Consider the following 14374-nt stretch of genomic DNA (forward strand, 5'->3'; position numbering starts at 1 on the left):
GCCATGTGCTTAAGTTCTGGGAGAGGCGTCTTCTGTATTAATTCTAGTTATTTCCATTGGGCTGCCATTATTTGCTGAGGATATCTACAAAGTCAAACCGCAGCTTCGAGTCAGATGTAGACCGCACCTACTTTTGGGATATTATTTCAGCCAACTCATCCCCCCCAAAATTCCTTGCAATCAAGGCACAGCCTCCTCCACTGTATTTTCCGAGTGCACTTTCAAACTATGGGCGGCGAACTTGCTGTTTTTCCTCAGCCGCTCCCCATACATCCTAAGTAAAGGCGCGATGCCACAGAAAATAGTGGCCACTATTGCCAGGACTGATACTGCCATGTTAGGACCCAAGCCGTCGAACATTCTCCTTGCAAACAAGGGAAATGAAGCTGCGAGAATGCATCGAACTATGCAGAGGGCGGCAAAACTACTGGCTGAAAACAACAGGTAGCTGTCCATCATGTATCCCACGAGCACAACTCCAAATTCATTGATGGCAAATCCAACAAAGAATAGGGGGATAACCGAAATGAACCAATGCACATGAATATCAGGTGGGATCGTCCAGGAAAACCACCACAATCCTCCCATCAATACAGGAGCCGCGATGATATACCCGATCAACTTCTGTTCAGGAAGAACAGGGTCGCCTCTCTTACGGCATTTGTCAGCCATACGGTATTCTATAAAGCGGGTCAATATATTTGGCAGAAAGCCGAGGCCGATGGCGATGAATGGGAGGCTGGCTCGGGTTGTTGAGAAGCCAAACGATTTGTAAACGGGAGGGAGCACATCTGTAAAAAGATAGATGATGCCGCTAGAGACCCCACAGACTACCGATACTGCCATAATAATAGGCTCCGTGGCAAGCAGTTGGGCTGGTCGAAAGACGACATTGCGCGCGAATGTCTGCATATCTGGCACCTTATCCGGGTTCAAGGCTTGAAGAGATTCATCTCCCGTTATTTTGCGCAATTGCGCTACTTCTCGTTCAAGGACAAGACTTGGTCGGGATTCTCGGATCGTCAGTAGTAAAACGGCCAAGAAGGCCGTCACAATTGCCGCTGAATAGAAGACCCATTGCCTGCATGTAGCAGTTAGTTCCTTGATCTCTAGTTTCATGTAGTCGTGGGTGTTTCATACCATCCCCAATCAGCCGTGATGTATGCACTCATCACTGGGCCTGCTGCAATGCCAAAATTCGCAGCCGCCAGGTAAGGAAAAGTGATCCAGATTCTTTCCCGTATATCGAATATATCCTCAACACTTCCTGCCACTACAACACTCGGGACTGCCGAAAGGAAACCCGTGGCCAGGCGGCCAACAGCGCCGGCAGCGGGATGTGAGATCGCGCCAGTAGCAGCACAAAAGATGCTATAGAATACTGTGCTCACCACATATAATCGCTTGCGACCGAAACATTCTGAATAAGGAGGAAAGATGACACTTCCAATACCCTGGGCGAGCAGGTACCTGTTCTTGCCTGATAATCATCTTCAACCCGCCCTGGATCAGGAAAATACCGACGTTGATACATAGAGAAACAAAGATAGGGTTGCGTCAATGCCGAATTGTTGGTGTGCGTTGGCGGCGGCCGTTGCCTGTGATATAATACATGATGAGTAACAATGAACAGCGTGCTTTGAAGGATGCTAAATTATACCCCTGATGTGCTCACTGCAGTTCTGAAATGCGATCATCGGTTAGCATGAGGATAATATCTCGAGGCCGACAGAGCAGAAGGGGTACCAACGTGTAGAACTCGAGTAAGATAATTATCGTGACATCGTAAGCCTTCCTGAGTGGGGACCAGTTCTTGGGATGTTTTGGGTTCGTGGTCGCCCAGCGCACGAGATTCTTCTCATCACCAGTCCGCTCCAGGCCCTGGTCTTCAAGAGCGTACTGCAGGGCTACCTGATTTGTAGGGGCCGCTTTAACCATTGCCGCGAGAGATGACTTCGACATGATGTCGTAGAGGGAAGAGGAAAGAAACCTCGGGTTGCGGTCAAGAAGAAGAACGATGGAAGCAACCCATAAAAGGGATGTATCAGAAGGAATGGAGGGTGGTAGGAGAATGTCGCACACAAATGTAAGGTAGATACCCAAACCATCACTGGGAGCATATCAAAAGATGGTGATTGAATGTACACGTAACTGAGTGTACCTTATCCCTAATTCCAAATTCTATGAATTCTGCCTTTACACCCCTTACTGCTGTTTTCCACCTCTACATTGTGGGACGCCAATCTAAAGGAGGCAGAGTTTAGTTGGCACCGTATTTCAAGTAAGATAAGCAAGTGCTTTAGCTTTTCATATTCCCCCATCACTCCGAAAAGTAGCAAAGTGCTGGAGATTATCAGCTGTAGAAGAATCTGCACACTCAGCATGGATTTTAGATATGTAATGATACGACCGGCTCGGAGGTGCAGAGCCTGAAGGGCCATTCAGACCCGGTTAACTCAGTGACATTCTCCCTGAATAGCCAGAGGGTGGCCTCCGGCTCTAGCGATGGAACTGTGAAGTTATGGGATGTCACGACCGGCTTGGATTGTTCCCAGGCTTCACAAAAGTCTGGCTTTCGGATATCTGTAGATGATGACTGGGCGGCATTTAGAGATGGACAAGTATTATGGCTCCCTCATGACTATCGTGAACCCACGTGTTTTTGCCATTAAGAATGACAGACACCCTTTCCCTTGGGTTACCATGACGGGCGCCTTTCTATTCTGGGGTTTTGTGCATTTGAAGGTTGACTGACATTTAGTGTACCATTTGATACTGCACAAGTAAAGTTTCGGGAATATGCCAGTTATTCCGCGTATTTACTCGAGAGCTTCATTAAACGTAGCTGGGGCTTCTATGAAGAAAATCCTGACCAAGGGTTCGATGTATTTCTTGAGTGGTGCATTAGTACTGTGGGTCCAAAAGAGGAGAGCGAGCGTTAGAGCCCGTTTTCAGCACGCAGGGATGAAGATTGTGGAAGCCTAAGAATTTGCAACAGTAGATTTCGAAAACAGAATCCCCCTCACTACGTAGTAGAAACTCAAGCTTTATTTCTCGGTCGTACCCGAAACCGCGCTAATCCATATTAAAACAATGCTTAAAGAGTCCTTTTCTGAGAATAGATGCTTTCTAATTCTGGAACAACTGCATTACATATAATACCATATTTGACACAAAACTCCTATACGGTCCTACCTAAATGACCCCTCCAAGGGAAGAGATGCCGTGCCCGTGAGGGGCCCAGACGATCATTTCTCGTCGGAAATTACAACGAACCTGAGAATATGAAGATGTTCCATGGATTACTGCCAGGGGAATATAAGGTGACCTCATCCATTGTGATTGGACAGCAAGCTTTTACAGTTTCCAAAGATCGAAAGTCATTTCCACCCAACAAGAGGCCGTTATCCAATATATATATCCCTGTCAAATGAGAACCGCCTTCGGTCTTTGCCAACAACAAACTCAATTGCCCCCTACGCATTCCTTCCTATCAATTGTGTCAATTTCAAAGATCTACTGGCCCTGGTACTGAAGGTTGGAGCTTCAGCGATCCCGCAGCGGTAGCCGCAGTAGCCCCCACCCAAATATCAAAAAGGGGGTCTCATGGGTCCATTATCCTGGCACCTCAGACTCCCACCTTTTGTCCTAGCAAGGCGAGATAAAGAAATAGTTCAGTTGTCATTGACTACAGAAATTCTCAGCAGCTATCCTGAAGGCAAAGCTCTATGAGCTGAAAGAAAACCAATTTGATTATCCGGTATTTCTTTGGTGGCGGAAGCGAAAGTTCCGCGCCGCAGCTGCCTGTGCCAAGTATCAAGAAATGAGGTCGCACTGGCCCGTTATATGTATCTATCGCCTGAGGAAGTGGATTACTACCACGGTAGGTACCGCAGTGGCATCCCATTTGGTGGTCCTTGGTTACCGCTGCGGACCGACAAGGCCCCCCGGCTGGTAGATTCTAAATTGGGGCTGAGCCAGAGATTACTACCTTAAAATTTATAATGGGCCAATAAGACCAAATGACCCGCCCCCAAACAGACAGAGCGACTGCAGCACTAGAACTGCAGACATTGATGGCCTGGCTCAGGACAACCCATTCTTGTGTAAAAGCAGTGACCTACTCTGACCAAGGCAGGTTGGATTCAAGAAAATCACCCCATTTCCCCAGGCTTGAGGCCTACCACCCAATAGTTATCGTGACAAGCCTGAGGCGCTAGCAGTCTCTTTGACCGACGTGGCGGAGGCTCCATGGCAGCATAGGATCCCATCAACGGCTGCGGCGCCCAAGCCTTGAGGAGGCTGGGAGTAACCCAGCCATCGTGAGTTTGAGCTGCCCAACACTAGTTCCTGATGTTTTGGTAGGTTGTGAATCTACTGAAATTTGCTACAGTTACAATGCAGAAACTCGAAGTATACCAGGTGTACATATTAGGCATGTGTATCAGATGGACAGCCACAGCCATAAGAATAACAACTTCAACAGCAGTAGCAGCAGCCAAAAAGGGAGCGGAAACAAAAAAGCCTAAGCAGAGGGTTCAGTACAACAAAACTTTATAGTCTAACTCATAAACACTGTTGCGACAGAAAATGCCCACCCTCTTCCACGCCATAATTAGGATTGCAATCTCGTTGACCGACGCAATGGAGGTTGTGTGCTGATGGTGGTGCTGGATTCCAACAAGCGTGGGTCGATATTTTCCATCTCAAAGCCAACGGACGAAGCGGGAGTCTCGGTGTTTGAACGACCATTTGATTTGAGAGAAGCTTCCGAGCTGTCGACAGATGAAGTGTCGCTGCAGATTACCCGGGGTCTTTTTGGGAGATGCTGCAGTCTAATTTGGACGTCATATTGGTGAATGGTAGCCGCATGGGCCAAGAATTCAGTGACTTTGGTGAACTTAGGGACACCGCCGCAGGCTGCCCAGGTGCAGCTGATCCCGTCGTGCACACAGGCAAGATGAGGATCAATGAGATAGCGGCGAAGAGCATCTTGTCGCCTGGAGGGGAATTTATGAGGAGGATTAGATGCTGAACGTCGGGATAGACCATAACAGATGATGCAAACATCTGTTGGACAATCCAGGGTTTTCTCTTTAGGAATTAATGGCTCTTCAGATTTCTCACTTTCATCACCATCATCCATATTCCAGTTGAATCGGTTGCCCCGCTGATTCAGATCGCAGAGCTGCATGAGGGCAACCATGTCCTTGGTAACTTGGATACGTCGTGCAAGCAGCTTATCCTCATTAAAATTCTCCGCTTCAGGTCCGTAGAAATTTTCCTGGCGGGTGCAGAATAGTGATGCGAGACGTCGTGGGACGTTAAAGCGGCGGCTCGCCGCTGGGCGTTACAGGTGGAAATGCGGCCATAAACGGCCTCAGAAGTGGTCATTTTCGGCGTCGCTTTCACAGGTCCTCACATTCTATTTGTGATATTGATTCCTACTTGCCATGGTACAGCTGACCGGCTCCTCTTCGAATAACGCCCTGGAAGGGACCACGATTGTAACTGACCTTATACCAGCAATGATCGCATGTCAGGACAATCTTCCTGTCAACAGGCGGCCCCTTGTAGACAGTGCTCTCTCGATCATTACCATGAATGCTCTCATAATTGAATACTCACTAACTGGGAAAGATGAGACAGATAATATACTTTCCTATGATTGACAAACACAAACAGTATGTATATACCCGTACAACTATATAATATATAACAATTTCCCGGTATCCTTCCTATCCCGAGATGACCATGTAATGACCGTGCTTGCTATTCTTCCATAACGAATGACGAGTTGAAGAACATATCAACAACAGAGCTTATACTCAACCAGACATAAACGAGTGACTCAACCACCATGAACGAGTGGACAGTATGAACGAGTGACAGTACTCATAAAACCAAGGAACGAGCGAATCTTCCGCAGAAGTAAAGAGCGAACCCACCTCCAAACGAGTGTCCTCAACTCTCCTATACACCTACCAAACCTCACCCCCATAACCACTAAGCCGTAGCAGCAGCAGCAGCAGCAGCAACCCCCAACGTATTCGTCGGACAAGGCGCCTTCAACCCCTGCGACAGCATCGCCAACCCATCCGCAAGCAACTTATCAACCGGTTCCTCAGCGGGCACAGTGCCCACATAAGGATTGAAGTTATAAAGTCCACAAATACACTCATCCACAATCTCCTTCAGACTCGCCCCCTCCATAACAGCCTTCCCATCGCGACTCAGCGAGAAATGCTGCTTGCCGAGCCCCATCGGCGCCGTGAACGCCGCCGCTCCCGCAGGCGCCTCGAACGACTCCGTCTTGTCGCCCGAGCGCACCTCCACCGTGCCGCCTGATTTCAGCAGCGACACAACGAACACCGCGTCTTCCATCGTCTCCCATCCGTTGGGGCGGCCGCGGAAGAAGTTCCCGCTGGCGTTGTTCGGGCTGCCTTGCATGGTCGTGTCGGTTTCGTCGCACTCGATGTCCCGTGGCGTCGGCCGGTACCAGTAGATGAGCCTTTCGTCGGTGATGTACTTGTCGGGGGATTTTTCGCCCGCTTTGTAGGCTGCGATGAAGGGTTTGGACATTTCGAGCCAGCCGCCGTGGGGCCTTTTTTGTTAGTTTTTCATCTTGTTGGGTTTGCAAGACGTAAAAAATAGGGGGGAGGGGATGACAGAAAAGAAAAAAATAGAGACTTACATGTCCATCACCCATTTCGAGGCCCCATCGTCCGTATGAGGCGACGATAATGGCCCGATATAATGCGACTCGCCGTAGTCGTTCCAGGTGACGATCTCCACAAATCGGGGCCCAAGGGTCAGGATCTCCTGCCAGCGGTTATACCAGAGCAGATCACCAGGGAAGACCCAGTTCTTGCTGTAGGACACCTCGCCGCCGAAATGAGTGAAGAACCAGCCGGAGGCGGCTACTCTCATTAGTCTTTTCCTTTCTGTTTCAATCTCCCTGTGATAGAAAAGGAAAAGGAAAAAGACATACGAGCAATATAAGGCTTCCCCTTCAACGCATCATTATAAGCCTGATCCCCCTCCGCAACAGAAACATTACGCCCCGACGTCGGCGCCTTATTATTCCCATCATTATCCCACGCCATCCAATTCAGCGCGCCATCAATAGCGCCAAAATCGCCCTGACCGGGGTGGAAATTCGGCGCGAAGAAGATGTCTTGCCCCGCGCTGGCCTTAATCTGGGGGACATCGATGCCGTCGCCGGCGAAGGACGACACAAACACCTTGCCGTCGACTTTGAGCTGGGCGGGGCGGCTGGCGTACTGCTTGATTTTGTCGCCGACGGCGGAGGCCTGGCCCGTGTGGTACCAGTTGAAGTCGAAGGAGATGAAGACCTTCATGTCGTTGTTGGCGGCGGATTCGTAGGCGAGGTTGAGCTGCGCGTCTGTGTAGGGGTCGACGCCGATGTTGAGCGCGAAGGCGTCGATGCCGAGGGCTTTGGCGCGCTTCATGTCGTCGTCGTAGTCCGAGGCGCTGTGGCGGTTGCTGGTTATGCCGATCTACGGCGTTCTTTGTTAGCTTAGGGGGGTTATTGGGGAGAAGATAGAATGGAAGGGAGGAGGAGGGTTACCATGAAGTGGCAGAAGACGAGCCGGTCATTGTTGGCAGATACATCTGGGGCTGGGATGGCACTGGCTAGGGCTGAGAGGCCGGCTAGTGCGAGAGAGAGTACCCTTGCCAGCATGATGTGAAAGAAGAATGAGAGTTGGAGTCTTTGAACTATCAATGAGTGGATGAGATGGCTCTCTCAGGTGGAGATCTATCTAAGTTGGAGGAAAGACCGATGACAACCGAGACAGACAGAACAAGCGGGTTGGATGCATTATATACACGTCTCTAGATATGGAGGCATTGGATGAAAAACATTGTCTGAGGGAGATTAAAGTGGAAAAAAGCCATACCCATCCAAACAAGACACAAAGTCGCACATCATCTCCATCCGCTTCTGTGCGCGTTTCAAACAACCCTCTCTAGGTCCAAGCCTCGACGTCATTGTGTGCAGTCGGCCCAATCCAATCCAATCCAATCCCAAGTTGACTTATATCCCTGATACCCCGAATTGCATCGTCATGGGGCCAGAATTGCGACTATATCCCTCACTTGTCCATCACGGGGTGGCTATCCAAGAGCCCTTGACGCTTGGACGGTGTGCGAGGATCCCGGATTGAGTCGAACTTTCTTCGATCCCGGCTCGTCTTAGAGTTTGTTGTCCGGGATGGGATGGCACTGCCGAGACTGTGGAAATAACGCGCACTAGGTTGACTGAAAGGGTGAGGTCTAGGTCAATCGATACGACACCAACACCGTCAATCGGGTACAGCAGTGGCATTGAGCCTCAGACGACGACCCATTGCATGAATAAGACAGTATAACAATGACATTGGAATAGCCTCAATCAGGGACAGCGAGGGCTAGCGTCGCGGAAGTATCCGCAGCGGGAGCGGGAGTCAAGAGATACATCTCTCAATTAACTTCCTTGGTAACCCAATATAGTCGCCGTAAACACTGATGTATGCTGTATTTCCTCCCATTGGCTAGGGCAAGCACACACGCGGAGACTTCTATGCAAATTGCCCTATGCGCCCTATTTTCCGACGATGATGACATGACCAGTGTGCATCGGCAACAGCAGCCGTCGTCCGCGATCTGCAATAGCAGATAGATTATCGTAGTGGCCCAAGTACAACATCAAACAAAACTCGGGTTAATCCGACTTGGCTCGACGTCCGCGGAAAAATTCCCATCGAATCGACGTACATAAAAGCTCGTAGCTCGATCGGTCAGCCACGCGATGCTATCACCAGACAGCCTTAACACATGCTTCATCCGCTCATAGGCCTCCCCCGTTATGCGGCGCCTGGGCTGGTGAGGTAGTACACTGCTGGGGATCACCGACAGCAGCGCCTTGCAAGTCCCAGGTAGATAGAGACTAAGACACATAAGGAGGCTGGGCTGGGCGGGCTGGCTGGCTGGCTGGCTGGTCATGCTGCGACGCCAAACGAGGGGCCCGCGTCGGGGCTTACCTTATTTCTAGGCCGTCCTCGCAATTTCATGCCGTGTAACGCTTCTTGGTGTCGCGCCACGTCTAATCTCATGTGATGGGAGGGAGCGATCAGGGTTGATTGATTGGGTGTTGGGGCTCTCCTGCAATCTCGAAGATTGCCTGGGTTGGTGTGGGCGGTGTGGTTGTGAGTCTCACGTTGCATCATTAAGTGGGATTCCGCAGGTATCTGCCTGTTTGAGGGCCAAGACAAAAGGAGTGCTTCTTCTTCCTCTTCTTCTTCTTCCTTTTTTGGGATTATGGGGAGAACAAGGGTTCTACTTGGTTATGGATGGCAAAGTTTGAGTGTGGCGGCTGAGTCTGGGAGGAAGCCCAGAGGCAGACCTTTACATGCAGACATGTCCGAATGAGGATTGAGCCCACGACCCTATGGCTGGGAGGAGGGAGTTGTAAGTCTTACCACGCCTAGCAAGGCAAAAGAGAACTCGATCACATTCAGTGTAAAGAACAGTAGGAGTATCTTCAAGGCCCCTCTAGAGGCCGGCTCTATAGAACAGCAAACGCAGACACGTAGCTCACAGAACTGTCGAGGACGTCGACTGCATCGGAGCTTCTGTCATATCTAACGAAGTGGAACCTCCCTTGTTTCACTTCCTCGCGGCGACTCGTGATCTCTTCGATGGCCGCCATGACTACGCCGATGGGGTGGCGACCGCATACGGTGTTCCCTGTCCGCCGGATGATTTCTAGAAAATTCTTCGAGGCACCCGTGCTGATGGCGGCCATGGTGGCGATGTCAAATGCGGAGATACTCTCATGGATGGCGGGCGCTCGACTTCCAATACGGTCCTGCCGCTGGAGGGTCTGACCCGCCGAGCCCATCTCCATCTTGTCCTCTAACTCTTGGGTGTCATCCTCGGGCTGCGGGAGCGAGTGAGCGGACAGCGGGAGTTTAGGCCCCGGGGTGGGCGCCTGCGGCACGTAGAATGTGTAACGGAAGCGTGACCCCCAGTGGCAGAAGTCTGAGCTTATGACAAACGCATTGCCTGGATCTTCCAGATACGGCGCGAGAAGGGCCCCGAAGGCTTCCTCGGTGGATTCGGAGGTGCTTCCCACCATGATTGGCACAAGCGGAGGGTATTGTGAGGTGGGCTTGTCGGGGTGCTGGAGCTGCAACAGGCGGTGGATGTAGGGGAGGTGGAGCTCGATACTGTGTTCATCCTCATCGATGGATCGTGTCATGGTGGTGAAGCTCATTGTCGAACCACTGGGTTTCACCGCCTTGGTGGAGAGGAGCTTAGCGATGAGCTCGGTATCCAACGGCAAAGGCTCATCGGAAAGCGGGGTATAATACGATGTGAGCTCCGGAAGGGCCAGAGTCGAGAGGTAGTGGTGGTGTGAGGGGCCGAGAACGAAGATCCGTTTCCTTTGCTGTCATTAGAGCAGTACATCCGACTAAGAAGAATGTTACTCACGCTTTCGATAAATCCAGGGCCTTGTAGGCATACGCGGCACATGATCCGGAGTAGGCATAACCAGCGTGCCTAACTTGTCAGCCGAAAGACCAGGGAGGATGAGGGGGGTTTGATACGTACGGGGCGATGATTATTCTTGCACCAGGCACCGGAAAAGATCCAATCCCCTCAATCTCATCGGGAACCTGAGCCAGCCATTCATCAAGTTGGCGGGTTAGAGCGCGTTTGCTATTCGAATACCATGAACCAGCATGGGAAGCCTCGCGAGACTGCATTCTGGACTGGTGTTTGCTTCAAGAGAGATACCAAGGACGACAAGACACAATACGTGGAATGGGAGAGTGACAAAAAGTTCTGAGTGGTGGCGATGGAGTGGAAAGAAGGGAATAGATACTGAGGGGGCGAGATAGATGGTCAGTAGATGGAACCGACCAAAAGCGGGGTTGCAAATCCACTGGAACTGGTTGCGATGACGTCCTGCGGGATGCCGAGAGCCTAAATGCGGGATGCCGATCAAGGCATTCAGTCGAGACTGCTCTATCTGGGCTGATCTCAAGTATTTGTATGTCCATGTCAGAAGTTCATATATTTGTTGTTTTCTTATGTTTTTACCATGCAGATTTTACCAGTCATGATCAACATTTCCAGACATATAGGATCTGTATCTGAACGCCTGATGACTGATCGCGTGGCTGGCACGCTTTACGGGCCTCGGGCTTCTGGATATACGACTCTGAGGACGAAATTATAGATATATCGGATGAACCCTCAAGAATGTCAACTGATTCAGATTATCCCCATATTATGAGAACCAGATGGATACTGAATCCTGCCAGTAGGATTTACTGTTCAAACATGTCGCGACCATGTCCAATTAATCCCAATCGGGAATAGCGCATGGTTAAGTTGTGACCGGCATTTCGGACGCGAAGACGCGACTTCCCAGCCTCATCTGAATTTGCGATCTACTCCCTCCACAATCTCTCTGTACAGACTTTATTAGAGATTCACTCCAACTGATTGTGTCCAGTCAGACCATCGACTGTTCCTCCTATATTTCTCCAAAACTAGTCCCTTCCCGGTACCACTCTGGTACTCTGTATACGACGCGAAATTCTCCACCCGAGGGCGCAATTTCTCCCCAGTCCAAACAGCTGAACACCTCTCTGCAACATGTCTCTCAAGCGCAAGGCCTCCTTTTCGACCCCGACGTCTCCCAGCACCCCATCCGTCATCGGCGGACGATCAATGATGCTGGATGACTCGCCACAGCACCTCAACAGCCGGACGCGAAAGCGCTTCCGCGACGACCGTCCAGAAGACCGGGTAGTATATGGTAGGCCGATCTATTGAATATCAAAGAGTTATAACATCTCATATAACAGTCAGCTAATCAATTGGACCACTGCAGAAAACACCCTCCGCTGGCTCTTCACAGCCCAACAGCGACCGGAACCATCCCCGGCAGCCGAGACTGAGGAGATGGACATCGAGTCCCTTCCCGCACCAGAAACCGTCGACCCACGCCAGCAAACGCTGCTTAAATTCTTCCAACCTGCCAAAACATCTTCCTCCCAGTCTCGCTCAAAAGGCACACACCCGCAGCCGATGACACCCAATCGCACCCCGCAAACCAGTGCCCTGTCGTTTCAGCAACCGAGTCTGAACATGGACGCAACGAGTGCCTCAGTCAGCAGTGATACCCGGACTCCCAGTTTGTCCTCTCAAGGTCCGAGCATGGATATGGACGTTGATATGGACTCGGGGAGTGACGGGACCACCCGAGATCCCAATATGTGGGCTGGTGGGCTCGGCTGGATGTGATGATTTGATACGACCGACACTGTTTGTGCTATTTCTTTAAAGTGACGATGTGCATCATTTGTTAATCGCGTTTCTTGTTGTCTGTCATCGATGGCTGGCCTTGGTGTGGACCATGATGTGCGATCAAAACGACTCTGCTCATCCGTCATCCGTCAATCGCCCGATGTTTGCTTGATTATATACCTATTTGTGCTTACTGTGGGAGCTTTCTGGACCAGTGGGAACGATGCAGGCCATTTACCCCGTTTATGTATATGGAGTTGTGCGGAGCTTGTAATTAGTTATCTCTACGTGAAGAATACAGTGGATGTTCGAACATATTGGGACATTATCTGAAGATTTCTACATGTTCGATCGAGAACCTGTAAAACACCACAATCCTGATCAACTCAAAAATAACAGTGAAAATTATGATATATCAAAGAAGAAGAAAAACAGATAAAATAAACTATATCGACACATCGAACGGGTCACATGCATCTGCCTGAGGCCCCCAGCGGCTCTCCGCCTTCGGAGTTGCTCATCCATGATCCAACGTCCAATCCACTCCCACTCCCAGCCAGATGATAAATACCTTCTTCCCCCTCATGTCATGAACAACCACAGGCCACCGAACACACAGTCAGACCCACCGGAAACCGCCTAGCTCGCCCTTTAGCTTTCAATTGAACATGCTCCTAGGCATCGTCTAGTTCCAGCGCATCCATTCAGCTCGTCCATTCAACTCGCCTGCAGAACAGTCCAGACCCCGGCCCTTCTCACTCGATCGTATTTTACCTGTTTTAACTGGTTCAATCCCGACCACGCCTCCCGAGCACCTGGGATCGATTGGAGCCAGAAACCAGGCTCACCATGGATGCGAACCAGGCAGTGCAGTTTCTGGAGTCGTTAATCGGCCAGACGATACGAGTGCACGCGACCGACACGCGCATCTTCGTGGGCACGTTTAAGTGTACTGATGCGGTGGGTGGCCCGATCAAAAACCGGATTCAACGAATTAAAAAGAAACCCATCATATTAAAGACGAATGAAAATAAATGAAATAAAAAAAGCAAAATCGCTAATCGATGGATCGATAGGCCCGCAACATCATCCTCGGGAACACGTTCGAATATCGCCCTCCCACGCCTTCCGCCGTCCGAGACGCAGCCGCCAGTGCCGACACCGACACAACCTCGGCGGAACAGCGCTCGCCCAATATCAAGGTGAATATGACGAGTCGATTTATTGGGCTGGTGGTTGTCCCCGGCCGGCATCTCACGCAGATCGAGCTGGAGGAGACCCCGCAGCAGAGTCGCGTGCGAGATGCGCTCAGGAAGACCCAGGGTTTTGCGTGATAGGGTGGGTGGATATGGATGCCAGGTCTACGCAAGGGCCATGATCTTGTTCCTTCCGTGCGAGATGAAACCCTAAACACGAATGTGTCGCTATAGTGACTCATCGTTGAAGTCTTTCTTTCTCTTGTTTTGTTTTCTTACTTTTACACTCTGGTTGTTCCCCTATTTTATTGGGTCGGCCATTCTGGGCGTATATATATATACACATGGATGAATGGATGGGAAAGGAGGGGTGGGGAGGAGTTGATTGGACGGTTGACACAGGCGAATATGCAACACCTTCCTGGGCTGGCCAGAACTCTCGATACACTTCGCTACCGGGAAGTTTTTGCCTACATGGTCGAAGGAGGGCCCAGCGCCAAGATCTCGAACCAAAATGGACCACCCAACGTTTCCCACCGCCAACGTGGGTAGACTTAAACGTCGGAAGAAGATTCGCTGTTGGTAGCTTGGCAGCAGGACAGCCCAGGCTTGGCGGTCGACGCCACGAGTACACCCCCCCCCACTGCGATCGAGCTTGAACTGGCGGTGTTCCTGGCAGTCGACGAGGGGACGGGATTGGGGGGGGAGGGAGGGGGGGGGAAGGATGAAGAGACATTGGATCGACAAGGGTACCTAGTACCTACTTACCTAGCAATGAGCATGGTAGGTGGTCTTTGCTTGAGATTTAACATGCGGATAGGACCGGTAACGTCATTCCGAATGGATACTTCTAG

General features: G+C 50.7%; 6 protein-coding genes across 6 annotated transcripts; 2 read left to right on the forward strand and 4 right to left on the reverse strand.

The window, feature by feature from the left end:
* Nucleotides 1–154: 154 nt before the first annotated feature.
* Nucleotides 155–1938, reverse strand: P168DRAFT_311910 (MFS general substrate transporter; the record flags this gene model as incomplete). The annotated part of the gene is made up of 3 exons (XM_024839532.1): nucleotides 155–1081; nucleotides 1141–1470; nucleotides 1751–1938. 3 exons carry the CDS (start codon nucleotides 1936–1938, stop codon nucleotides 181–183), a joined length of 1419 nt encoding a protein of 472 aa, XP_024691142.1. The 3' UTR covers nucleotides 155–180.
* Nucleotides 1939–4615: 2677 nt separating this feature from the next.
* P168DRAFT_283324 (uncharacterized protein) lies at nucleotides 4616–5394 on the reverse strand (the record flags this gene model as incomplete). The annotated part of the gene is made up of 2 exons (XM_024836040.1): nucleotides 4616–5217; nucleotides 5355–5394. 2 exons carry the CDS (start codon nucleotides 5392–5394, stop codon nucleotides 4616–4618), a joined length of 642 nt encoding a protein of 213 aa, XP_024691143.1.
* A 612-nt stretch (nucleotides 5395–6006) lies between these two features.
* P168DRAFT_298313 (glycoside hydrolase family 71 protein) lies at nucleotides 6007–7705 on the reverse strand (the record flags this gene model as incomplete). The annotated part of the gene is made up of 4 exons (XM_024838258.1): nucleotides 6007–6604; nucleotides 6695–6920; nucleotides 6992–7520; nucleotides 7592–7705. 4 exons carry the CDS (start codon nucleotides 7703–7705, stop codon nucleotides 6007–6009), a joined length of 1467 nt encoding a protein of 488 aa, XP_024691144.1.
* A 1890-nt stretch (nucleotides 7706–9595) lies between these two features.
* On the reverse strand, nucleotides 9596–10772 carry P168DRAFT_226470 (protein MEMO1; the record flags this gene model as incomplete). The annotated part of the gene is made up of 3 exons (XM_024833119.1): nucleotides 9596–10448; nucleotides 10498–10566; nucleotides 10618–10772. Coding segments are annotated over 3 exons (1077 nt in total), but the record flags the coding sequence as incomplete, so codon positions are not given.
* A 692-nt stretch (nucleotides 10773–11464) lies between these two features.
* Nucleotides 11465–12591, forward strand: P168DRAFT_328592 (uncharacterized protein). Its single transcript, XM_024841369.1, has 2 exons — nucleotides 11465–11833; nucleotides 11909–12591. The coding sequence occupies exons 1-2, from the start codon at nucleotides 11671–11673 to the stop codon at nucleotides 12319–12321; spliced, it is 576 nt and encodes a 191-aa protein (XP_024691146.1). The 5' UTR covers nucleotides 11465–11670; the 3' UTR covers nucleotides 12322–12591.
* A 582-nt stretch (nucleotides 12592–13173) lies between these two features.
* Nucleotides 13174–13658, forward strand: P168DRAFT_320119 (LSM domain-containing protein; the record flags this gene model as incomplete). The annotated part of the gene is made up of 2 exons (XM_024840338.1): nucleotides 13174–13284; nucleotides 13401–13658. The coding sequence occupies 2 exons, from the start codon at nucleotides 13174–13176 to the stop codon at nucleotides 13656–13658; spliced, it is 369 nt and encodes a 122-aa protein (XP_024691147.1).
* Nucleotides 13659–14374: the final 716 nt, after the last annotated feature.

The sequence above is a fragment of the Aspergillus campestris genome, assembly GCF_002847485.1.
Source record: "Aspergillus campestris IBT 28561 chromosome Unknown P168scaffold_9, whole genome shotgun sequence".
Lineage (NCBI taxonomy): Eukaryota > Fungi > Ascomycota > Eurotiomycetes > Eurotiales > Aspergillaceae > Aspergillus > Aspergillus campestris.

Coding starts and splice junctions, on each gene's coding strand:
- P168DRAFT_328592 (XM_024841369.1), top strand. CDS start 11,671: ATGTCTCTCAAGCGCAAGGCCTCCTTTTCGACCCCGACGTCTCCCAGC. Junction 11,834..11,908: donor AGAAGACCGGGTAGTATATG/GTAGGCCGATCT, acceptor GGACCACTGCAG/AAAACACCCTCCGCTGGCTC.